This window comes from Corvus brachyrhynchos, unplaced genomic scaffold (assembly GCF_000691975.1).
Source record: "Corvus brachyrhynchos isolate BGI_N302 unplaced genomic scaffold, ASM69197v1 scaffold14, whole genome shotgun sequence".
Classification (NCBI taxonomy): Eukaryota; Metazoa; Chordata; class Aves; order Passeriformes; family Corvidae; genus Corvus; species Corvus brachyrhynchos.
In genome coordinates, this window is record NW_008239110.1 from 18202092 (window position 1) to 18228596 (window position 26505).

The following is a 26505-nucleotide window of genomic DNA, read 5'->3' on the forward strand; positions in this document are numbered from 1 at the left end:
AGGATTCACTGCCACTAGAGAACATGAATGTCTCTGTGACTGAAATTATTTCATGAAAAATAAAACATTCACATATTAAATAGTATTTTCTTGGTCAGATAGAAATATTTGTGTTTCACAACAACAAATCCATATAGTATAGAGGTAAGTTTGAACTCCTTGTCCTGGCAGATTGTTCCATAACTTCACCAGACCAGGGGCTGACCCTTGGATCTACTTTAAAAATCGTCAGTAATGTCCACTTTCATAAATACGTCATTGTATCCTGTATTACCCAAAGATCTAATCTGGTAATCTAATTCGTAGTAGAGACTGAAGGCAGAGATATCACAGTTGATATCTTCTAAACTGAGATCTCAGCCAGCTCTGGAGTGCAGCACTCACTGAAGAAAAAAATAAGTCTATTCCTTTTCTGTTGGCATGGGTTCCTGCTCTGCTCTCACACAGGAATTCTCAGCAGAAGGACTTCACTTGGGACTGTTTTTTCCTACCCTGCCCTTCTGTGCAGGCATATCCAGGCATTTATTTAATTTTTTTAAATGCACTTGGGAGGTTGTTTCAAATTTCCTTTTATCCCTCAGTTCTTTTAATACAACATTTGTTCATTCACAGCAGGGACAGAAAGCAGAACTGCAGTTACACCCAGTAACAGGGAACGGGTTAGGGTTGTGCCCTGCTCTGTCCAGATGCAACAATTTTGGGCCAAATCACCATAAACCTTGCATACATGTTTTTCCCAGTCAGCCACTCTGAATAGGTGATGCCGTTTTTCTTGTAGTGAAAGAGTTCTGCTTCATTTTAGCTACATATTTTCATTGCCAAGTTGCATATTTTCTCTCTCTGCTGTGCACCTTAAGTGATTTAAAATACTCCTTGGTATTTTCTAATATTCCCTTGAACTCTTGCTAAAACTGAAGATATTTATAACTGATTCATTTTGAATTAATATATGTGTGCTTAAAATGTTTCAAATCTCTGAAGTAATATTTTCATGCACTATATACTTTTTTTTAATAATATCTCAAGGTGTTTGTACATCTCTAGAAATGAGTGTGAGCAGTTAAGTCTCATTTCTAATTGCACATACTACAGTGTCATGTCTTTTTTGTTGAAAACAAGTATTACAAATCTGGAAAGGAGAATAGACTTAAATCCCTGGTAGAAACTTAACACTTTTTCAATTCAGATTCCATTCTTGTGGTGATTTACACATATGCCTAGCTGCACACTGTGAATTAAACACTTACTAAAGCCAGTGAGACAACTCACATGTGAAGAAATAATCACATGCATATGCTTTTTAATAGGTTATGCTGAATACTTGTATTGGCATAGAAACCAATATTTTGAAAGAAGTCATTTGCTTAAATGTGTATCTCCAAACCACTTTCTTGTATCTTAAAAATTGTCAAAATACAGTTATAGCTGTCAGAGAGAAGAAAAAGGTTTATCTGTACTCTCTTTATGGGGCCCATGACAAGAATCACCGCATTATATTCAAAGTTAAAGAGAAATTGCTTTCACGTACTATGAGGAAATACCATTAATAGATTTTACCTGTATTCCATTTGGGTTTAGTGCTTGTCTCCCAGTTTGGACAGAAGATTTGTTTACATGCAAAATTTACTAGGATTTATTCTTTCATATTGTGTGTTCATTCCTTCATTTCAGTTCACTTCTTTCTCTGCAGAATAAAAAAATTAAAGTCTCTATATTTCATTCTCAGTCTTTAAAAGGTATTGTTTGATTGATGGGAATGACGAAAAGTCCAGTTGGAGAAGCAGAATTCAAAGTACACATTTAGACCTTAATGAAAATTTTTAGAAATCCATTTTAGTAAAATATAAATTTTAAAGCATGCAATAAAAACCCCTCATTGTGGGATTTTAATTTTTTTTTAATTTGAAGCACCATGTAAGTAGCAGTGACAGTGGCAGTTACAGAAGCACCATGTAAGTAGCAGTGACAGAAACCTGATTTTCTTAAAGCTGCTGAATCATGTTGCAAAATACTATGATTTGTGATATTTTATTCTTTATTTATGTATACAGATTCTAACTAGTAGATAAAAACAACTTATCTGCATTTCTGCACTTGTGTCCAGAAATAGAGATGACGATGTAAAACAAGTACTACTTCCAAATGCTTGTGCTTTGCTGAGAGATCTGTTATGATGATGGAGGATGTTTTCTCTCCAGCACTAGTCACTTGTAAGATGATCCACCTTTGAAGTTGCAGTAAAAATTCTGAAACATTATATTTTTGAGTAGGGTGGTGTTGAAATCTGTATCCTGATCCAGATTTTGTTCTCAAAACAGTGCAACCCCATTGACTGTAGCAGAATTGCAAGTGTGATGAGAAGGAAACCGGATGCAGTGAAATAAAACTTCATACATAGAAATTTAATTATTTATACATAGAAATACTAGGTAAAGAAAACCACAACAAAGGCCAAATTTTGCTACTGTATAATGGATAGTTTTAGATAGATATTTTACTCAAGGAGAGTGTTGTCAGAAGAGGACATTAATACCATTGTATTTCCAATTGTAAATCTATATGTTTGAAAAATACTGAGGGAGTGTAGAGTTTTTAGGTGTTCTGCAAACTTAAAACACTTTTAGTGTTTAGTAACACTAAATTAGTTACTCACTACACTGTAGTGATCAGTTCAATGCAATGATATTTTGGCAAAACTATCCACATTCTGCTCCTGATTACTGGGGCGCATTCCACCAAAAAAATTATCAATGCCTCTAAAGAACAGAATATGCCCCTGTGTTTTTGTGTTTCCTAGGAATAAAAAAATTAACTGAGGCTTCAGCATGGAATAGCTTAAAGCAAAGGGTGAATTTAATAAAATTGCAGAGAGGGAGGATTGTATTTTGCAGTATGCTGCCACTGGAGAAGAAAGGAATAAAAGGCTATAGTTTAGCACAGCAGAAGAAGGAGCAAGCTGCTGAAAGCTTGGATAATTTGGGGATATAGAGATGTCACTTCCTCCCTTTGCCAGGCTGTGAAATTCTTTGTAATTCCCATTGGTAAAGCTGCCAACACAAACAAAGGCAAAAATGGAAACTTCTGTCCAAGTCCTCCTTTGATGAGTAAAAAGACATAAACATTCAAGGGAACAAATTTGTCAGCACCATCTTACCCAAATCAAGAAAGAATATAGATAATTTATCAATTAATTATGGTGAAAGATTGTTAGAATTATGTTTTTAAGAAATTAATATAGTATCAGAGGTATGCCTAAAAATGTAGAGTACTGACTTGTCTAACAGTTACAGTGTCATCTGTAACTTTGGGAAAAACATGGCTTTGTCACACAAGAGGACTTTTTCTTTTAACTAGCTGTTAGTCTCTATATGAAAAGACAGAGACCTCAATAGTTAGCATGGCTCAGCAGGACTTTCAGAGTATGGATTCTTTATTAAAACATTTGTAACATTTTGAATAAAATCTATAAAAACATTGTACCAAAAAAATGTTAAATTTATTTTTCTTATTTTTGATATATCTTTTGTTCAAAATGCTAAAAGACATTGGTAGGACAGTGTTTCCTAAGTGCCTGAGAAAAGCTGTTTCCAGTAAAGATGAGTTAACTGACCAGCAAGCTAGATATCTCCCTGGAATGTCCTTACATAGCGATGGAGAAAACCAAGAATTTTCACCATGTAACTCATGTTTGTGTTACTTTTTACTTACGGCTCCCTTCCAAGTTTTTATACAGGGAAAATAATTTCTTTATATAAGCTGACTAGCTTCCCTAAATTTATGAAAGATAAGCTTCATTGACTCACAACCAGAGCTTTTGTCTGGTTGTGTTTAAGGGAGTTACTCTACAGGCAAAATTTTCTTTTTTTCTTTCTTTTCTTCTTTTTTTTAATTAATTATTTTTATGGGTTTAGTTTTAGTGCATGCATAAATTTTATCATGTTTCTTTGAAAGTTTATATTTTTTAAAAAAGGAAAATGGAATTTTTCTTACATACTTATGTATCAAGGGAAGTGTCCTCAGTAAAAACTGCTGACTTTATTAATCCTTTAAACCGAAGAAGGCCTAAAAGAGTTTATTTGCTAGGAAAGAGTCATATAGCAGATCTTTTTCAGAGTAAGTCAGCCATTCCTTAATTCCCATGCCTCCCAAGTCAGAACCTAAACACCATCTTTTCCATCATGCATAAAGCACTTCCCCTACCACACTAGATTTTGCTCCAGGCACAAATAAACAGTATGAGTCCTAGCACTGTGCCCAGAAAGGTCAGGATCTATTGCTGCTGCTCCCACTTTTCCCTGCCCCAGCACAAAAGCACTGCCTTGAAGTGGTTTGCATACCGCAGTGTAGGAATCCCTGCTTTGGTTGTCTCCAAACTGATATTGCTCCAACTTTCTGTTGAGAAGGTCCGTGGTAATTATGGAGGTGCCAATCAGCCATCAAAATAAACAGTAAGCTAAAGCAAGGATACAACCCCTGTTTTATATGAAAATTCTATCATGCCATTCTTCAGACCATCACTTCTGGCTGTGTACACTGTAGTAGTCATGTGTGCACGGAGGGAGGAGGAATGAGGGAGGAGAGCTGGTCCTGTCACAGAAGCAGAACAGAAGCTGAAAGAAGTGCTGAATACAGGCAGTGAAGAGCATTGTACACATCCAAAAAAATTAGAGATAAAAATGGATTGCATTTTGTGTACTCAAACTGGATGTTACCTAGAACGGGAGGCTTGACTAAGAGCAGTCAGATACGCAGACATTCTTACTGAGTGTCTTGGAACACATAACGGTTACAAGGATAGAAAATGGGGCCTGATGATAAGGAGCTCAAGTCAAAAACTCTAAATGGTTCAACCTCTTCCTTTTCTTGCAGCTTTTGAGATTCACTTCAAAAATTGCAACTCCTTCTGAACTTTTACATACAGTCTCTCCTGTACTTACTTAAATAAACTTTTTATTTGGTCATAAAAAAAACTTGGAAGGTTATACTAGAGCCATTAATAAAACTAACTTTAAGATTTCAGGGCTGAGATCGTATTTGTGCCCAGCACTGATCACTAAACACATTACCCATCTTGAATGTAACTCCAGAAAATATGGTGATAAAAACGCATAATAATTAGCAGGGGTTTGAATGAATACTCTTACATTTTTTTTTTCCCTTGGATGCCTTTGAGAGATAGGCTGTCATATATGAACTTTCCCTTAGGAGAAATTATATGAAAAATCTTTTCACAAAGTTTGCACCTTGAACTTGACATACATTTTGTAAAGCTCAGATTTGATTTATTTGTTTATTTCAAGTCAGAATTAATATCACAGATACTTAAAATGGCAGGCGTAAATGAGAGGTAAATGAGTAATTTTTACAAAAAGATTCAGTGAAACCAGTGGAAGTAATTGAGATGGAGACAAAGTACTTTGTGGCCAGTTTCCACCACTTTATTGTGTTGGTCATTAACGCTTTGAGTTAAAGGCTTGATATTTCAGTTTAAAGGCTGAACTGTAAGACTACAGAAATAAATTGGGAATTTCAGGTGCTGAGAAAACAGAAAACAAAATAGAAAAACCTCTAAACTTTTATTTAAAAAGTGGTGTTTTAAAGCTCTTTCAGGAATGTTATTTGTAAATATATGCCATTTGTTGCTCTTCTAAATTTTTGTTTACTCTGTGTAATTCTTATTTATGTTTACAAACTTTTTCAGTTACCACTGAAAATCTGATATGCTCAGAGGTCTGTTTTTTCTTTGAGCTTAGAATTTAGCTGGCTTCCATCAGTTTTTCAATTATTTTATTGAGATTTAGAATCACAGAATCACAGATCTGCCTTTCCATGTTTTCAATCTCTTTCCTGATATTTATGCAGTTTTTAGTTTTTGGTAGCAGTTTCAATTGTGAAAAAAGTGCATGTTCTTAAATCCATCTAGTATCCACTGTTTTATTATTGTTCTCTGTATCCAAGCAGAGTCTCTCTGCAAGGCTGAGGAGAACGAGGAGAGGGAAAGTGGAGTGGACTGTGATGGAACCACAGACTTTGCTCTAAGAAGCCTCAGGCTGGTCAGTGCCCAGGCAGAATGTAACACAGCTTTAGTGGTGGCTGGAGAGTCTAATAAATAGTGTCATGTATAAACAGAAGTAGTAAAATAGGAATGAATTTGTTTTGATCCCTTGATTTTACAGACAAGTCCTGGAGCAGGCAGGAGGCACTCATGAAGTGAAATTCAAATGGTAGTTTTTCTTTCCGTAAAGTCTGATGAATTGCCACAAATACAGCTCAGAGAAAACAAACAAAAGAGAAGTTACAAGTCAACAAAGTCATCTTGGAGGGGGTTGTACATTTAAACCTAATTTAAATTTCTTTAAAAAGCACGGTAGTTTGGAACTGGGAATTATATCATTTATCTTTGAACTAAACAAACAAACAAAGAAGAAAAGGTAAAAGCAGTTCAGTTATTTTTTTTACAAAAAGCTAGGCATGTTGGAGGCACTGTTATACCATCATCCATTCTTTGGCTAAAATTTGCCATCCCCCAGGGCCTGTGGTGATTTTCCAGAGCCAGCCAGCAGGGAAAGGTCGACAGACCCCAAAGAGGGGAGAATCAGAGAGTGGTGCTGCCCACTTGATCCAAGCCTCTTCAAACCCCACTGAATGCAAGATCCAACAAAGAATTCAGGAACATACTTACTTGTCAGTGAATTTGATCTTCGGTTACAAAACTGTTGACCAACTCAAAATCTCACAGGCATCCCTTTCTCCAAAAGTACCTCTAATTGCATTCTCCTTTTTGTGATTTTTATCATTCTATTGTTTGAAAAATACCCTGACTCAAAATGTGAAGTGGTTGTGGTGGTTCCCAGGATATATTAGAGAAGGTTGCTCAACAGCAACAAAATGTGCTGCTGTTGCTGTGTTTTTCCCTGCAGTGTGCCTTGAGAAGCACTTCATGTCCTATGATGAAATCTGAAGGAATAGTAAAAAAAGAAGTCACTTGCAACTTGGCAATGTCAGTTTGTGACATTTCTTAAAATGCAAAGGCTGGCTTTTCTTTTTGGTTTGGTGTTCTCTGTATTGCAGGCAAACAGTGAACAACAGCATCTAACACAAAGTTTAGAACAGGAAAAAATAGTATTGGAAGTAATTTTCACTACTGTGACTCTAAACCAAGCACTTTTGGTTGCAGCACTAATTGAGAAATTCAAAATACTTAACATTTCATGCTTTCATATTTTCTGGAATGACTGCAATGTTTCTTTGCTAATATCTGCTGTTTTCCTTTTTGTTACATTTGTGTCCTTAGAATGATGTTGTAAATAAAGGGCATGAAGATGCTTCTGATTTATGTGTCAATAAAATACATCTTCCCTTTAGTAATCTCAGTTTGCAGAGAAGTTAATCCATCGCAGGGATGTTGGGACAGGTTTCCCTGTCCATCAGTCTGAGAAAGGAGCACATGCTGTAGATGCAGTATTTTTCTCTGGTCATCTTTTGACAGTACCAGTGTGCACCAGACTATGGCATGGAAATTTTTTATCACCACTATGCGATAAACTACTTTTACAAGTGTGTGGGACTATACTTTGCCTCCAGGCATCCAGACTTGAGAAACAATAAAATTGTCTTGTTTAACTGGGAAAAGGAGGAAGGCTGATGGTTGTTTCTTTGGTCCTTTCATTCTTGTTAGTGACAGAAGATGGGAATACAGAGGTGAGGTGGTGGCAGGGAGTGGCAAACAATCTGCTTGGCTTTGAAGCTGCCAAGTGAGGACCTCCTGCACACAGAGGTATTCAGAGGAAGTGTTGGTGTGCTCCTTAACTGTTAATGGAGTCCAAGCCCAGGCAGATTTTCCTCTGCCCGATGCCTGGTAGAAGAAGAGAAAAATTTTGTTCCTTATCTGCTACTGTGAGGACTCTCCACTACTGTGAAGACTCTCTGTAATTAATTGAGTAGGATTCGAGCCTTGGAGCCCCCTGTTCATGTACATCCTGCTGCTTTCAGTCTTCTTTGGCAGCATTTACTGCAACAGCTTTTTCCTTTGTTTCCCTTCTTTTGGTGGTGGAAACCCCAACTAATCTTGACTAGCCACCTTCCACATCTGATGTGTTGTTTCAGTAGTTAAGAATGAGGTTATGCCCAAAGCTAATGTCAAAAACAACATCTGAAAGCTGATTATGTTCTCCCCAGTACTTTATATATGCTTCAGTGGGTTTTCATTGTCAGAGAGGTGGGTCTTCATTATGCCACATAATGCAGTAAAATGAGGATTACTTGGATTTCAGTGCATGAGATTATAGCAGTTGACAGGCACCTGTTTAAGGAAGTATATTGTATTTCCAAGCACAAGTATTTTAGAAAAATTGAGCAAGATTTCACATGAAAAAAACTTTCATATTTAAACTTCATTAGTAGGTTTAAGTACAAAAAACATCATCAGGGAATCTGGATGGATGTATTTATTAGTGGCCCTTATAGTCCTGAGAGTCCATTCTAATAATAAGGCGTGGAACCTGTCAAATGATGGCACAAATATCCTAATCTGAATAGCCATGGCTTTCTAGCCCAGTTCATCAATCATGTTTTATTAGCTTCAGCAGAGCCAAGCTGCTATCTGTCATTTTGATGCTGTAGTGGTGACAAAAAATAGTGCCGAAAATGTGCTACAGGTGTAACTTTCACTCAAAGAGCATTTCTCAGCAGTAGTCAGGCTCGTGTTTGCATGGGGAGAGAGTGCCATCTTCAGTTTCACATCCCCACTGAAAAAAGGCTGAACTTCCTAGTGCTGCCCGATGGCTAAGAAGTGAGGAAAAGTACTGGTAGAAATTTAGAATTCCTATTTTTATAAGACTTCTGAAGGAAAATACTAAACACAATTTTCTTGTTCTCATTTTAAGATATAATTAATTTAGATCTATCTGTTGTGATAAGCAACTTCCTGGAGCTTTATTCTTTTGGTTTGCAGTGCTGTATGTAGAAAACAACAATTGCCAGTTGGATCACAAACCTCTTGTAACCAGTAGCACTTGTATGCCTAAAAAATGAGAGCTAGGAGGCTCTACACTGCTGCAGATGTACTGTGTTTTGTAAGAACCATAAATTCCATGTATTCTTTCAGCCCAGAACGGACTTAGTGTTTTCACTGGGGTCCTGGCACTTGACCCTTGTTTTTCTTGGCTCTGTATCATTTTACAGCAGAGCTTGAGGACACTCCTCATCTCTTGTTTCCAGCATGTTAACATATTCAAGTAAATATTATCTGGCACAGGCACATGCATTATCCTTCTGGGGAGTATTTGTAGAAGTTTTAAATCCAGATCAAACAATGACATCCATCTTCCTTCCTCTTGAATTTCTGTTATTCACAAGATGAATGTTGCTGGCAAAATTCTTTGATCTTTAAAAAGATTTTCTGTTGCTAATATTCAGTCAAGGTAAGCACTTATAAATACCTGAATTACTTGCAGAATATATGCCCAGGTATATTTTCTGTATATTTTAACACTTAATAGGGCTTTGCACAATAAGGAGCAGATGTGTCATAGCGACAGCAGGCGAGCAGGGACCAGGAAGGTGGTTTCATTAAAAGAGCCTTGGGATAAATGCAGCACATTAGATACCCACTGAAAGACAGGAGCTGTTGATGGGGTGACCTCTGAATGCAAGTCATCTTACTATAAACAGAAGGGTGTGGAAAGCCATTGGACAGAGCCAAGCTTGTTTACTATCCAGATCTCCTCCTAGTTAACTTAAGTAACCGGACTGTGCTCGGCTCGGCATGACAGTTCAAGGAAGAACAAAGTGTCTTCAGTATTCCTGAGTTTAAAAAGTCCTAGCTGACTGATGCAAAAGCTTTTTGGTCCTGAAGGTCTGCCTGAACACCTTAGCTGCTCTACAGTGGAAGTTAATTAGTGTGAAACGTAACAGATATTCTCTTCTTTTTTTTTTGTCCTGGAAACTGACTTTGCATATCTGGGGAATTGGTTTCTGTTCTTCAGAGACTACTGAGGTAAGGTTATGATGGATTTTAATTTGTGATATTGATGCAAGTGATTTTTAGTGGTAAAATGAAAAATATAAATGGGTATTAATTCCCATTCAGATTCTGTTCTGAAAAGGAGATTTGATTTTAGTTTCTGTAGTAGCAGTTTCAAACTAGTTTTGGAACAAGGTATTTGTTCATGGTGGCTCTAGAGTACTGGAGTTTAGACAGGACTGGATTCATCAGGTTCTTTCAGGAGCAGCATTTTTTTAACACAGGAGCTTACTTGTTAAGTACTATAAGAAATAAAATGTGTGGTTCTATAACGTGCTGCAAATGTCACATTTTGTCAAATCTGTGAGCAGTTCCTTGGTGTGTTATTCAATAACATATTTATAAGAGACACTTAAGGGCCAGTATGCTGAGACAGGTGTCTAGACATAAGTTGAGTTCAAATTAATTAGCCCTAAACTACAAAAACTGTGGATACAATAAAATAATATTTTTCCTAATACTTCATTCAAATCCATTTAGTTAATTTCTAAGTTGATTAGACATACATTTGGAACAAATAATGCTGAAGTGTAAATACGCTAAAGCATCGGTCCTACCTTCTCCAAAGTCCGCTCTGTCTCTGTAACATTATCTACTTTTTTTCATGCACTTTGCAATTGAACAGACCATTTTTTTGAGAATAAATTGTGATTAAAGCTTTTTTCAGGGAACTCATGTGCATGTACTGCTGTTGTAGTCAAATGCTGTTCCCTGCCGTGGGGTCCGCGCAGCAGCAAGAGCAGCAGTGCAAAGGCTGCGGTGGGAGCTGGCATGGGGATTACTGCTCCTTAAAAGTCTGTTTCATTCAGGGAAACTCAGGAGGGGTTCACTCTGGGAGTGCTGTTTTATTAACCTAGAGCAGCAAGCAAAGTCCCAGGAAAGAAAGAGCAAGGGGATTTGGTCCAGCTGTAAGCAAGCATTTACAGCCATAGGGATCTGTAATAGGTAGGGAACCTCTTTGGAAGAAAGGTATGATAAATTCTTGCAGCCAGTAAGTTCTTTGATTTTGTGCTTGTGATCTGGTAAGCAGCAAGCAGCAGGATCCAGTTACATGTTTCTTTCCTTGGTCTGTTCACTATTTTCTGAAATACATTTCAGCTAAACAGGTTTTGACTGTCTTAGTACCTTTTGTGCTGTTACAATTTCTTCTTAAGTAAATCAAATGTAAATTTGAAAAGGGTATGTAAACCAATTAATATTTTAAATTCCTAAATTAAAAAATAGTTCTTACCGAAGCATTTTTCCAAAATAATTTGAGATTTATAAAAGTACTTAGTATACCTTATTAAATGGTACAGCAAATCAAATAGCAGCAATCTTGTGTGAATGTGGATAATATCAAGCAAAGTAACTTGAATTTGGCTTTAGAAAATATCTGTATGTTTGTACATTTGTGTGCTCATGCTTGCACATACATATGCATGTTAGAGTGGCCATACAGGGAAGCTAATTCATCTGCCACAGGAATTAGAAGTCAAGGCTATTTTCTAAAATGGTCGGAGAAAATGTCTGAACTTACTGTTAAATAGAAGAAGCAGATGAAAAAACACTCTACATACTGTCTCGTTCACATGCTTACCTATCATTTTTATATTTTGTTTTCTGTTGTTTTCTTTGCAAATAGCTATACATAAATTTTATTGAATTTACATTTACTTTGGGAGAATAGAGGAAATAATTAGCACTTTAAGCACTTTATTCAGTTTTAAGCTTTGAATTGTAAAACTTATTTAGTAAATGTTATTCACAAGGGATCAAAATTTAACATGTTTCAGTATTTTTAAATGAAAGGAGAGCATGGCTGTATTAAATTTATGTACAAAAGGCACGTGAGCAGTTTGCAGAATTTAATGCTGTAGCTAATATGCTACTTATTTCCTTTTTATATTTTATTTTATTAAAAATATTTTCAATCATATTGCTGGAAAAAAATAAATGATATCTATTTCAGCAATAGCTTTACAGGAAAGATATTATCTATGTGGTTTATTTCTCTTTGCAATATTCAGTCATTACTCTGAATTAATACATAATTAAACAGTATTCAATTATAAATAAATACCTGAAGAAAAGGTGAAGTTTTTTTTAAAAATATGATTTTAATATGGATCCCATTTTAGCCCATAAGGATGAAGTTAAAAATAGACATTGAAGAATAACCTGGATTGATTTAAAAAACATAATTATCGTATTGCTTGCATTGGGTTGAACGAAAAGTGGTAGGCAGACACCCAGGACAGTAAAATTTCCATATGATTTTACCTAGGTACAATTTATGATTTGCTTCCTAGATATTGAAGAAAAGTCCTTTGCTCATTCTTATAGTGAATCTGTAATTGTTCTTCACATTAATTTCAGGGATATTCAAAAGTCATTAACAGACCTCTACAATCATGTAAGTTCGGCTGCTCATCTTCTATAACTCATAGTAAAACCTTTGGAGCCTAAAATAATCTGAAGTGATTTAACATAAACAGAGATTCTGTGTGTATTGTCTGTATTTATTTGCACACATGCACCAAAAGGTGCTTTTGTGTGTTTACATCAACTATTGAACAGTTCTTTTTATCAAGGGCTTTCTCATGGATAAAATGAATTGTCTCATGATGAGAATTTTGATGTACTTGAAGTATTTGTAATGCTATTCAAGGTGAGCTCTGCATTCAATTAGAGTCACAGCTAAGAACCAAATGTCCATGTTGCTCTGAACATTCAAAATGTTAGCTCCACTGAAGCGCAGTTTAACTTGATTGATACTTGGATTTTAAAGCAAATAAGGACTAATTTTTGCCCGTGGCAAAATATCTTTGAAGTTTCATGCCTGTGCCGAGGCTGGATTAGCTAAGTGATAGCACCGGGGCTGGGACTGTGACCCTGTTGTGCTTGGCAGGTTGTGATAAATGGGGGAATCTTTCTTAACCTCGTGGCCAAAACATTCCAGGGTCGGGTTGGGGAGACAGAAGAGAAGGGAGGAGGGTCGAAATGTGCAGGAGATTTGGCATGTTGAGCTGGAGACGAAGGACACTTGCTCACTTGTCTGGACTAGGGGAGAATGTGCAGACTCTTGTGGGAGAAATGGCTGCAGATGCGTTGCAAATACACTTTATTGCAACTCCTGGACACTGCCCTGGGTACATGAAATTCATCCGTCACTATTAAGAAGTCTCTTTATTTTTGTTTTGAATGCTTTGAGAGTTTAGGGAATCTTGGTTATTATATTTCCCTAAACTAAAGAGGTTTTTTTTCTTTATTACTTGAGATGGGTATATAAAACCATCCAAAATAAATTGGAAGAATTCCTTATTCCAAGTAACTGTCTGCTGGTTAAAGAATTTACTGGAAGACAGCAAATATAAACAAAATGGTATGAATTTGGAAAAAAAACCCTGACAAAGTTAATTAATTGCTTCTGGAAAGCTAGTTCAACTATTTTGTTTATAAAACAACTTTAAAATTAAAACATACTTTCAAATATTTTAAAATTATGCATTTTAATATAGCAGTATTAATACTACAAAATGAAAATCTCTTTGGATATACTAAAGATCCATAGTGAGATATTGCCAGTCAAATTTTCAAACCTGAAAAAAGAGACAAAATTGGCCTACATGTGAGCTGAAATACGATCTGTCAAGTGGTTCCTTCTTGCGGCAGAGTTTTAAGAGCTATATTGCCTCTGATGTTGTCCCCCTTGGCTAATAACGAAAAATATATTATTAGCTGATAGTTTGGGATTTATTTACATACTTTATGCTATAAATATAACTATTCTGAGTAGTGCTAAGAACTACAGCATAACACAAGTGACAAAACCAAAATTATGTACTTTCTAATTGTGGCTGTTGTTACTGGTATACAACCAAATGTATGCTGTATTCCTGTGTACAGATACAATTAATCATTTATTCTTTTATGATTAATTTCCCTGAATGATGTTTTAACCCTACCATATTAATAGGGTTTTTAACGAATGTTGCGTTGTAAATGTTCATTAATATTCGAATAATCAAATCTAAATCTATGAAAAGTAGTCTCACCACACAGGATTTTGCTTCTGTGGTGCTTACTAGCATATAGTAACTATAGCACACATTATGTGCAGTGTATTTTCCTATGTATTTATTAGAAAGTATTTTATCCATTTGCCTTTGCTAAATTATTATTCTTTTTCTTATACCCTTAAAAAAATACCAAAAGAACAAACAAAAAAACCACCAAAAAAACCCAGAAAAAAAAGACTCATTTCTTAGCAGCATTTTTTTGACTTTTACTGATATATTCCAAAGGTACTGAAAATTAAAGTAACCCGAAACAAAGTAAATTTGGCTCCCTGATGATCCAAACGCATGTGAATAGGTCTTTACTTTATACCCAGTGTTTGTGAGATTTTACACTGCAGCATTGTGTGTCCTTTTATCTTACCTCTAACAAATTATTTTTTCACCAGTTGGATAACATCTGGGCCACAAAACACTGATCATTTCATTTTCACCATCAAGTAGTTTGAACTACAAATAACTTTTTGCATCCTTACTATGAGAGAAATAGGTTGCTGAAGTTCTTAGTTATCTGAAGTAGTTTATAAATGTTACAACAGCTGCTAGAAATTGTTGCTAAAATCCTAAACAAATTAGCTTCAGTAATGTGGGAAAACAGAAAGGTATGAAGCTAGGAAAAAGCACAGCTGTTCACTGTAAATATACAGGAGATTTACTCGGTAATTTTCTAAGTAGAGTATGATGTGCACTTGTTTATTACCTTCTCCTTCCACTTTTTTCCCAGTTTTGAATACACTTTTTAAATTATTTGTAGCATAATAATTTGCATATGCTTTAAGCAGGTGGTTTTGATTGGAATGGCCTCAGCGCTTGTGCAAAACATACTAGTGTTGTACAATTAGTTAATGACTTCATCTTGGGCTGTTTTCAAAGACCAATTTGTTTGTTCATGATCAGATTCATAGATACTATCTGTGTTAAAGTCAGATATTTATAGCTGAATACCTTTGATCTACTACCAGGAGAAAAGCTACCACAGAAGAGCAGAACAGTTTTTATTGTTGGGGCTTTGTGCCTGGTTCTTTTTAGTTTTATTTTATTTTAGCACTGTTTTAACGTAATTCCTATCTTCCACAATGCCTACAGAACTCTGCCAGCTGTTAATAGGTAGGCAGGTGCTGGGCTAAAATCGTGTTCATATTACCTGCTCATATTACCTTGTTCATCCTCCCTCCAACCTGTCTTATTTCTCTGTCCACCTGTTGCTTCTTGGCATTAATTGAGCCTCCTGTCCTACAAAGGCATATTCAGACTTACCTTCATTATTCTGAATTGTTTCATTGACAGTAACAGGCCACCATGATCCAATTTAGGACTAAGCTTAAATCTTTGTGGGCTTGTCCCAAGCTTGACAACCGCTCGGCTCAGAGAATGCCTTTTGCTGGAGGAGTCAATACAGTATCAGCTCAGGCAGCTGTTGCTGTTACTCTTGCGGAAGCCCATGCAGAACTTGGAGGAACTGGATCACACTCCACAGTCATTGCAGTTGGTCACAAAGAGCCTGTTTGCATTCCCAGGTCTCCATACATGTATTCAGCATACATGCACTCCTGCCTTTCAGGGTTGTGAAGGAGCACAGTGAATGACGGGTATTTTTTCTGATAAAAACCACCAACATTTAGGTAATAAAGAACTCAGATGCTCTTAATTTTCTGTGAATAATGCTCAGTTATATTGTCTCATCTTTCTGGTACTCTGTGTCACTTACAACTTTGTCAATTGAATATGGTTGTCTCTCCTGAGAGATGAAGAAGGATCCAAAAAACATGGAAGTGAATTGAGTCCTTCTTACTAGCTGCACACTAAGCATACTTAAAAGCTGAAGTAGTTCTTCTCCTTTTCTGAAGGAAATGTAGAATGTTACCTCTTATTCTTTATGACATATGTGTGATGGACAGGTCACACAGAATGCATTATCTTGGCAGACACTGAAGGTAATAACTGGTCTCCTACCATTACATCTGGCTCTTACAGCTTGGGTAAGACCAACAGTGAAGAAAAGTTGGCCAAAAAGTATGTGAGCAAAATTGGCAGCAGTGAACAAGTAGCTAAACTTGGAAGAGCCTGTAGGAAGAGCTTACCACGTTGTCTGGAGTAATTCAAACCTCAGCCTAGGAACTTTCCTTGGATTGCCAATAAATCAAGTTGTCATGTAGCTGAATCCATATACAATGCTTTCAGTGTACCCAAACTTTTCCATCCCATTCTGTCAGACTGTGACCCGAGTCAGGTATTCATTCATTGTTAAACAGGTTGTACTTCTATGAAGACTTTAGTGCTTGAAAACTAATTAGTACAGAGTTTGTGCAAAAACTACCCACATCAAGTGAGGGTACTGTGAACACATTAGAGCTGTTTTTCTTTTCCTGAGCTTTTTGAATATAGCTGAAAACCACAGTCCTTGTCTTTAAAGTCCCTTAATTCTGGCATGAAGAATGCAGATGATGAGTATGCTTCTTCAAGACTGAGAGGATAATGAAACTGATGGTTTTTCAGACATTGCTTACTTAACACTGACCCAGCATTGGTGGGTGAGCTCTCAGTGGAGCTAAGAGACATAACATTTTTGACCAAGAATAAGGCAGATTTTCTGGGGGCTGATCTCTTTTAACCTTAGCACATGGCAATATGTATACTAAAAACACAGAAGACAAGCAGAAAAGTACAAGGGGAGTAAAATAAATTCTTTGCTAAATCAGGGTATTTTACATGTATGTATTTCATAATCTGTGGTGAGGATGAGTATTTGATAGATGTGAGATCATGGTTTTTACTGCACTGGGGTATCAATATGCTCTTTGGTAAAAACCAGGATAGTAAAGAGCAGAAAGGAGGAGATGATCGACAAGGCCATTTGTTTAAATTTCATCTAAGTGAGGGATGGAAAAGTTGTGACAAATGTTCTTTGGTCTCAAGGGGAAAGACAGATTATTTTCTGATGAGGCAAATAAGTCAGGAGAGAAGTTGTCCTTTGTTCCTGCAGTGGTCAATATGTAAGCTCTTGGGTGAACTTAGGGAAAGTTGGATTCCAGTGAGACACCAGCAATGTCAGAACAGAGAAGTGCCTTGAGGCGGGGATACTTGACTTGCAGTGGAGAAGTCAGCATTAGCAGTAGAAATACACTGTACTGTTCCCCATACAAGTTGGTTTCCACATGAAAAGAAAACAGCTTTATGGCACGGTACTACAGGCCTTTAATAAAATAGCTTGAAGTATTTGCATGCTCTATTTGCAACATGGCCAAGTTAACACAGCCATAGGAACATTAACTTTTGAACTTCCTGACTTTCATTGCTTTAAATTTCAGCTTCAAAGTTTATCCTTTTTTTCTTTGCATTTGTTGGCCCTGGCTGGTTTTGAAAAGCAGGAGGAAAGAAAATAAGTTCAGGTTTTCTGAGGAGGCTCTGAATTTTATGCATATAACAGGAGATGACTTGATATTCCTTTGAATATTGAATGAAATCTCCAAAGCAGTTTTGATACACCTAGTTTGTTTACAATATTTCTGTGAAATTGAGGAATCACAAGATGAAATCTAGAAAGCATTGCACAGCATAGCTGTTTTCCTGCATTTCAGTATGTTTTTTCCTGAAAAGAGATCAATGGTATCTGGGAATGCTGATATTTAAAAAGCAAACACAAAAAAAAAAATGGTGTGACTGCAACAAAACTGGAAGAGATCATGGGGATATAACTGGAGTAAAAACAGTAAGCATTTTTCCATGTCTGGATTAAGAATGGTATCTTCTAGCTGATTTCCAGTTTGGAGGTACCAGGAAGACAACAGGAAGACACCAAGGGTATACTTGCAGAGTCAGCTTGACTGAGACATACTGCTGACTTGAAAAGGCAAAAAAAGGCCGAAGGTTTGTGTTTAGGTTGGTGTGGCATTTTTTAAGAGGTGGTAGGGGTGGGGAGGAGGGAGTGAGCTAGGAAAATAATGTGAGAGAAAGAAAAGGAAACGAGAATGAGAGAAAATCAGAGTTAGGACTTTAGTATTTTTTCCTGAATCTGAATTTGTTGATAAATGAGCTCCAGGCTGGTAGAGTTTCCAAACCTTTGGCCTTTGGAACTTATAAATGGGGAGGTAATGCCTTCCCTCTTCTCTTCTCTTTTCTTCTTTCTTTTTTCAAAGGGAGCCAGGCCCATCCTCCCAACTGCAGGAAAAAAGTGTTCTGTGAGCTCTGAGCTATTAGGTAACCCAGGCTGAAACAAAAAGTGCCATTGTAGTGTGGCATTTGCCCTGCCTGACCCACCAGTTAAGGGAAGGCATATTTCCTTCTTTCATTGTACACAAACAAACAAAAAGAAAAAAAGGATGCCAATTTTTCCCACAGTGCATGCATAAATGCTTTTCAAAATGTAGAAGTTAGTACTTTACAGGTTCCAATCACTTAAATTATGACTTGGCTGTTACACCCTCTGATATTTTTAGTGTGCTTGTGCCAAAGGCAATTTAAAATGTGTTTTAAAAATGTTTGCAGGTATAAAAGATTTTAAAGACGCTTAGAGGTCTGAACTGTGTGAACCCATTAGTCATGTTGCAAAAACGAACACGTAGGAAACCCTTCCACTAACAAGAAATTACCAAGGAAGGAATGTTTAGTCCCCAATGATAGAATATGAATAAGAAAATTGAGGCATTAAAGTTCTCTCAGATTTTATCAATTCATGTCACCTTAATGACACCTTCATTCTCTAAAACTTCTCAGTAGAAACACAGTTTCATACTGGATAAAGCTTTCCGATTTATGTTTTACAAAGGCTTATGCCAATGGTAAGACTGTGCAGTGTGCCCAAAAGAAACTGTCATTATAGTCTCACTGGAAGTATGAAAAAGGCATTTACCTGAATTGATTAAATTCCCATTAACTTCAATGTGTATGTAATGCGCTCTCCAGCAAGAGCTCTAGTGTGTCACTGCTCATCACTCCAGTCTGGTGAAATAAGATCAAAAGGAAATGCAGTGCTTCTTTGCAGCTTTTTGGGCTGTCCGTGGACTGGTGTCTCGTTCGTCCACACTGTTCTTGGCAGCAGTTTGTACAGAAAATCCAAAACGTTGTGAGAGTCATGAAGATTGTCCCAAAATTTAAGACTATTGTATGCTTTGTAAGGCATAGCTCCTTCTTAAAATTATTAGGATCGGTGACTGGTTCAAAGGAGCTGAGGCTCTGAAACATGAAACTTCATGGGAGCTATCTCTCTCCACTGTTATAATCAGTGTTTCTGGCAAAGAGGATTTCATGGAGGATGTAATGAGACACACAGGTTGTGTGTCTCTCTCTTTGGCAGCACCATTCCAATTCCTCAGTGTTTCCCAACTACCTGCATTTCATCAGGTAAGTGGAGAGTTGAAACCTTTAGTCACAATTAATTTGGTGTAATTCCTCTCTGTCTGAAATAGATAACTACTCTAAGTCAGCTGAAATACATCTGTATCTTTCTGTTGGATGTAAAGGTAGCCTTACATGACAAGCCTAGACCTATTTAGATTCCTGAACTGTGGGTATTTAATACTAAATATATTCCTTCTGGATTAGTTTTCCTTGCAAGTTAGGCATACATCTTAGTATGCATGCCTAACTTGTATACATAGTCGTGCAGACCAGAGTTACTACTGTACTGCTCTGGAAAGAGGAGGCAAAAGCAGGAGGGTAGCAATGATACATTTCATTGAGAACAAATCCATCTTAGGATGGGAAAAGAGAAGTGATGGTGGAACAGCAGTGACTTTCCTTGTTCCCATCCCTGGCTCTCACACCCTAGAGACACGGAAGCATATCTGATGTCTTTGAATGTGAAGTCTCCTCTACTGCGCTACATAAAATGCAAAGGTCAGCATCAGCAGTGTGCTTTCATACTCAAAACTTTTAAATAATTTGCACTTTACTTTCATAAAAAAAGAATTTGCATATTCAAACCTCAATCTTGTTGTGATTAGAGTTGTCAATTTTAGCTGATGGCATACTGATCTCATGACTATGAGAATAGAAGAGACCATTGATTAGCTAAACCCAGTTTAGGTGATGAGCAGAAATGTTTCCACTAGAGGACTAGCTCATACAGACTTGCATTAAGAAAAAACAAACCAACAACCAAAAAACTCCTTTAATAGTGAACTTTAAATTAATTAATGTAGCGTATTTTTCCTCATTCTTCCACTGCAATCAGAACTCTTGTTTTCAGACCCGCTGAAATATGACAAATCTACTTCGGGATGTGATTCAGTTAAAATACAGCTATGTACAGTCTTTGCATTGTGAAAAATAGGGGAAAAAATCAATTTTCTATTGCTTCAAGCTCTTTCACTCAACAGTAGCATCAGTGTATGGGTTTTTAACTCCATCAGAAATGTAATTAAAATTTGATTGTGCATAAGTATGTAGCCTTACTTTTTCATATACATTTTAATTTCATTTAATATTGCATTTTAATAAAAAACTTTATATAATTTTATTATTATCACTAGGTTTAAGTAAGTGAAATCCTTATGAGATTTATGGAAGTGTGGCAGAATAGTGAATTACTGTGAAAAAATCAGTTCAGAATTTGGGATTATTTAGAATTCTTTTCATATGTTTCTCTAGGTCTACTCAGCATTTTTTTGATTTTGCACAAGTGTCACTGAGATTTTGTCTTCACAGGACGTGTAGCTGGAGTATTATTTGAATTTAGTCATCAAAAAACTGCTTCATTCTCAATAATATTTGTTCTTTCATTGTGGGGTTTTTTTAATTAAATCAAAAGCATATATATTTTCTGCATGGCTACAATTTGTGGCTAAATCTCAGCACTGTATCTGTGAGCAAGCCCTTGCCCTGTTTTGGTTGGTCAAGCAAATGACATTATTAGTTTTGTGATAGCAGTGATGTCATGGCAGCAAAGGAAATCTCTGGCAAATTATGTACACAAAGGCATTGTAAAGACAGTCTCTGATAAGGTTTTTGTTGTCAAGGTGGTTATAAAACTCCATATAAACACTGTCAAAGTCAGCATCTAAGAAACATTTGAGGAGAACTATTCTTTATTTATTCTCATCACAGTGCTACAAATACCCTGAGCTGTATTCTTCTCATATATTTCCATCAAATTGTTCCCCTGCCTGTGCCATCCTCTCCTGGAGTTGCTCTACAGACATAGTCCCTTACCTGGACAGCAAGTAGAGGTGGGTCAACTTTTTCCAGAGTAATTTGCTGAGGGGACTCATCCAGGCAGTAGAAGTGCACTTCTTCTGCCTATACTCCAGAGCAATCACACAGGCTGAGTAAGCACAAAGACGTGCTTTTAGATGTCCTTGGGTCTGCAAAAAGTACTTTTCTTTCTTCATTCTTGTCTCCTTGGTGTTAGAGCCTCCACAGCTCCCCCATGCCTAGCTGCTTCCTCCAGGCCCAAAGCATTGCAGGCTCTGCTCAGCGCTGTTGCACACCTACTGATTTAGGAGGGATCCTCAAGGCCATGATTGATGCAGTATATGAGGGAACGCAGCAGATTCATTGCCAGAATAATTTAGTGCTGATGTGGCAAGATTTTTCAGCTGTAGGTGTTAGAAGGGATTTCTCACCTGTGTTGCATTACAAGTTTAATACCTCCAGTGTGTGTGTGTGAGAACACCTCATAGAGCAGGACCATTTCATGGTTTAACATTTAGTGTAATGGGGTCCAATAAAATCATGTTAAAAGATGTTAATGTTGCAAAGAAAAACATCAGAAGCAAGGAAATGCCAGAATTAATATGGCCTGTGGAAATTCAGCCTCCTATGCATTATGGTGCAGATCTTATTACCTGACATACTAGGCTTTCCAGGGGGTGTCTTTTTTTTTCAGTGAACGCATAGTTAGATTTTTCTTTAAATGTTCCTCAGTCTATCTTTGTTAAACATGAAGCAGCCAAAGCCCATACTTAATAAAAAAATCCTTCATCATATAAATATTTATCATATAAAAATCATATCAAATATTTATTGCAGTTCTTTGGTGTCTAATAAACGCATCTCTTTTTCACAGTCCCTTCATAGAATCAGGCACTTTTAACAGTGTTCATATTTGAAATCTGTTGAACCAAGTCAGAGGTGAAGGTAGATATTGTATAAAACATTGATTATTTTTTCCCCAGTTTAAGCCAAATGAGACCTTCATTTTTCTGCATAAATGTAACATTTATACACAGTCTTCTAAGTTGAAAGTGTATTTTCCCAGCTTGGATCATTAATTAGTTCTTCATACAGCTGCAGAGGCAGAACTAGTCTATTGCTCTGGGCAGACTGGTCACTAATGACTTTTGTAATGAGTTTCACAGGTCTCTGACAAGTGCTTAGGCCTGTGTTTGTGTTGTTAGTCCCAAATCTAGAAGAGAGGAGAGCAAACTGTGGTGTCCCACTTCAACCAGTCCCCATATTCTTCTGCTGTCCACACCCTGCCCCTACATCTGTCACATTTTTTTTTCCCTTGGCTTCTTCTCTCCTTTAGTTTTGCCACCATCAAGAGCTCATTCTTCTTTTGTCCCCTGATTTCTGTTCCCTCTCCCTGTTCTTTTTTTTTCCATTTTTTCCTACCTTAATTTGAGTCTACAGGATTTTTTTCTTTCAGGGTACTGCCTGGGTACCGTGTACCCAGGGTACTGCACAGTACAAAGCAAAGAGGGACAGTTTTGATAATGTCAAATTTCCTCATGGCATGGGGTTCTCCTGGCACTCAGAAGTAATTCCAAGGCTTGTTCAGCACCAGCATCTTTGAGATGGAGACTATTCAATGCAGAAAGGATCTTCAGAAATTCAGGGCCCAAACTGTAGGAGTTCACTAACAGTGTGACAACAGGGCTTTTAGAATCTTACAAACTAAAATAAATGTGGGCAAAATTTCACAGAAATTATAATTCCTGGGTATCTGTACACCTCAAACTCTGCCCCTCCCCTTTCAGTTTTGGGATTTTGCCTCCAACTTTCAGGAGCTGAAGCCAATGGGCAGCATAATGATGTGACTTTTAAAACATGAACACAACAGTCTGTTCTCACAAATATTTGTATTTAAGGATTTTTTAGCTGAAACTCTTCAAAAATTTTGTAGCAGGCAACCAGAGCAGGAGAGTTCAGTGCAGCTTGACAAAATTCAAACTGAAACTTACTCTTGTGAATGACTCTCAACATTCATTTAACTAAAATGGTGAGAAAACCTGTGTAAACAGAGAGGGGGGAAAGGAAAACAGCAGGAGTAAAGAAAAAGGTTCTTTTTATCGCATTTACACATGAGAATGTAAATAAATGTGGTGTTAGTGAAAGTTAATTATTTTGAAAACAGTCAGCAAGGCAGATTAAGAGGTAAAACAGTGTAGCTGAAGACAAAGGAAACAATATTTAGTCTTTGATCAGAAGTTTTCACAGTGATTTTCTGTTCACCTTCAAGGGTGGCATAATTTTATGAATAACAGAATCTGTTTTGCTACTTGAGTAGCCTTGAAGAGAAATGGTGTTCATTCCATATGGCCACTTGAAAGAAAATCCCATGCCTGTTCCTCCTTTAAGAAATAACATTTTTATTTATTAAATCTTTTCTCTCAAAGAGGGACCCTAAAGATACGCAATGAAGTTTACATTTAGTCTCAGAGGAAAAGCCAAATCTGTACTCTGTGGTTCTGCACATTTCTTCAGGTAGTGATCATAGATGAACTGCATCATCTATATGCCAAGCTGCAAACCTGAGACATTCTCACTTTTTGAAGTATTTTACTTTCATTGCAATATTCTTAAATAAAAAAATGCCCACTTTTTTCTCCCCAAGTTTATTGCATCACACAGGAGGTGAGTCGTTTTGATACATTTGGTCAGTGGCTTTTTTGCTGTGACCTTTCCACTTTTACCAAACTTTATCAGTTGAGTTTTTTGTTGTTGGTTTTTAGGTTCTTTTTTTTTTTACTGTTTACCAAGCAGATAAAGCATAATCTTTCAATTGCTTTGTAATGTTAGTCAAAGCAAAATGCAGTAGTAGTGTGAGCTGTGGTGGGACATCTCATCTGTGAGTACCCAATTACTGCATCTCTCATCCCTGCCCAGGAAAACCAGGGGTCTTAATATATTCTGTATGTTAAAAGTGCTCAGATAATGTTAATATATGTTTGTACTCTCTTTGGGCTTCTGTGGTAGTTGCCCACCACTGGACATGCGATCACTTTGCAAATCCTGGGTGTTGGGATTTCTGGGTGACTGTCAAACTCTCCAGCAGCCAATTAAAGTCAGTGGTTGAACTGTCCTGACCTGGGGAGTGAGGTCTGAGCCCCAGTGCAAATGTGACAGACAGTGCTACTGGTGGCAACCACAAAACAGCAAAGAAATGGGAAAGGAATAAGTAAATGCCAGTAAATTTGAGAGCAAGTAGATAGCAAAAGTATGCTGGAAGTGAGTGTATGCTAAAGGGATATGGAAAAAGAAGCTCTACTAGGATTTATGTTTAAATAGCTACTAGGAATATACTTATTTTTTTAATTAATTTTAATTATGTTAGGTTATTGTATGTTATAGTTCTAAATACATTATGTTTTCAATAATTTTAAATTATATTTTAGATTCAAAATGAAAATATTATTTTTCTGGTCAAACCCTCTAATTCAGTTGAGACAATCTGATCCTGGAAGTACACACTTCCTGTCAAGGAGAGGCTGTTGTAATTTCAGTGACTTTAAATGATTTTAAATATATTTTTTGAACAGTTCCCTATGATATTGACAATCAGGAGACACTCAGTATAGCAACCTGAATAAATATTTCCCATGTTTGTGTATAACGCACATTGAAGGCATTTTTCATCGTAGGTGGTCGTCTATTTATGAATCTGAAGTATTTTATTGTATTTCAGATCTTCACTACTTTAATAACAGTGGGGTTAACATAAAACTATAGCAATGATGTTTGCACCTGAATGTTTATGAAATAGTGCCTGTCAAGTTTGGGTTTATGTGAGCACTGACTGTGTCTCATGCTCTGCCAGTGGCTCCTCTATGACTGCTGCTGCATGGCATTCAGCTGAGGGATTTAGGGAAAATATTTAGCATTCGTTTAATCCTTTTTTCTGTTGGAGTGGGTGAGTGTTTTGTCATTTGTCAGTAACTTCAGTAGAAGTGACTCACAGTCACATTTTCTTTCTCTTAAATAATTTTATAGCAACAAAAAAGTATAGAAGAGTTTCTTGATGCAAGGTATCCTGAAACTTGCATGGTTTTAAAGGGAATGTTTTTTGTATTGTATCTCTCACACCAAGTGAGTCCCAGTGAGTGATATTTCTAGGTGGCTTTAAAACTGGAACTTTGAAACCGCCCACAGAGGAGGTTTCTGGATTCTGCATTAGCAAGCTAGTGAGCAAAATATTTTTTCCGCTGCTGAAAACACAAGTAATTTAGATTACCAGAAGGTAAAATTAAATTTTTACTGGAAATCATGAAGATCCCAAGGAGATACCTACTCTGCAAGAGAGCAGTTTTCTATTTGACAATGATGGATTTTATCACCTCCAATCAGCCTACAGCAGTGTGTTGTGGAGATCAAGCTGGAAGCTGAAATTCCTTTTATGTACTTATATATTGTAAATATGAGTGAAAACAGCGTGTGTGTTCATTGATGCAATAGGAAAATATAGTTAACATACAGTTAGGAGATTCACAAAATGAAAAATACCATATGAATTATTTAACTAACAGTGCGCTTTGCCCCAGAACCTGGTGTTTATTATTGTGAGCTTTAGCAGGAAACAGAAGCAGTATCAGTTGGGAAAACATTTCTTGGCCAAGCTGAGAACAGTATGGCTTTCTCGTTTCAAAGAGGGGAACCTGGTTCTTTGGTTTCTTTGTTCCTAGTTAAGACTACTCCCCAAGCTATTTTAGCAGAACGCTTTACATACTAATGGAGCCTGGGGAAGTGCAGTTGGCAGCTGTTCATGGGATAATAATGAAACACACTGTTTAGTACTGCAAACTGCTGCTGTAAAGTGCGGGAAGTATTTTATAGAGATCATGGTGAGCAGAGCAGGATCCGCTTTAAGTTCTGCTGTAAGTGCATGAACGGAGAGCAAGGAAGTTGTGTTTCGAGTGAGAGTAACCAGCACTGCTTTGCTTTTGCAGGTGAAGAAGCCGTGTCCAGAGTCCGATGGTTCAGAGCCGCAGAATCCCAGGTACAGTACTGGAGGGCCGACGCCGACTGACTGCGCTGCGGTGGTGGAGCGCGAGGCTGAGCTGTGCTGCGGACTTGTAGCATCAGAGCCCCTTTTGCAAAGAACGAGTGGTTGGATCAGTTTTAATGGTTTTTACTCTAAAAGCGGTTTTTTCCTTTTCCCAGTCAAAGATGCAGCCTAGCGTCTGGGTTGTTGAGTTTAGATGATGCCCTAACACTGAACAGTCACCTTCAATCAAGAAAAAAACCCAACTATTAAATAGTGTAGGG

General features: G+C 37.0%; 1 protein-coding gene across 12 annotated transcripts in view; it reads left to right on the plus strand.

Annotated features, from left to right (window-relative positions):
* Positions 1-26505, plus strand: part of EYA4 (EYA transcriptional coactivator and phosphatase 4) — a 144551-nt gene that overhangs the window by 48977 nt on the left and 69069 nt on the right. For all 12 annotated transcript variants that reach the window (XM_017739759.1, XM_017739762.1, XM_017739761.1 and 9 more), the window contains exon 3: positions 26187-26236. In XM_017739759.1, the coding sequence (XP_017595248.1) occupies positions 26187-26236 (50 nt within the window). The remainder of the gene's footprint in view (positions 1-26186; positions 26237-26505) is intronic.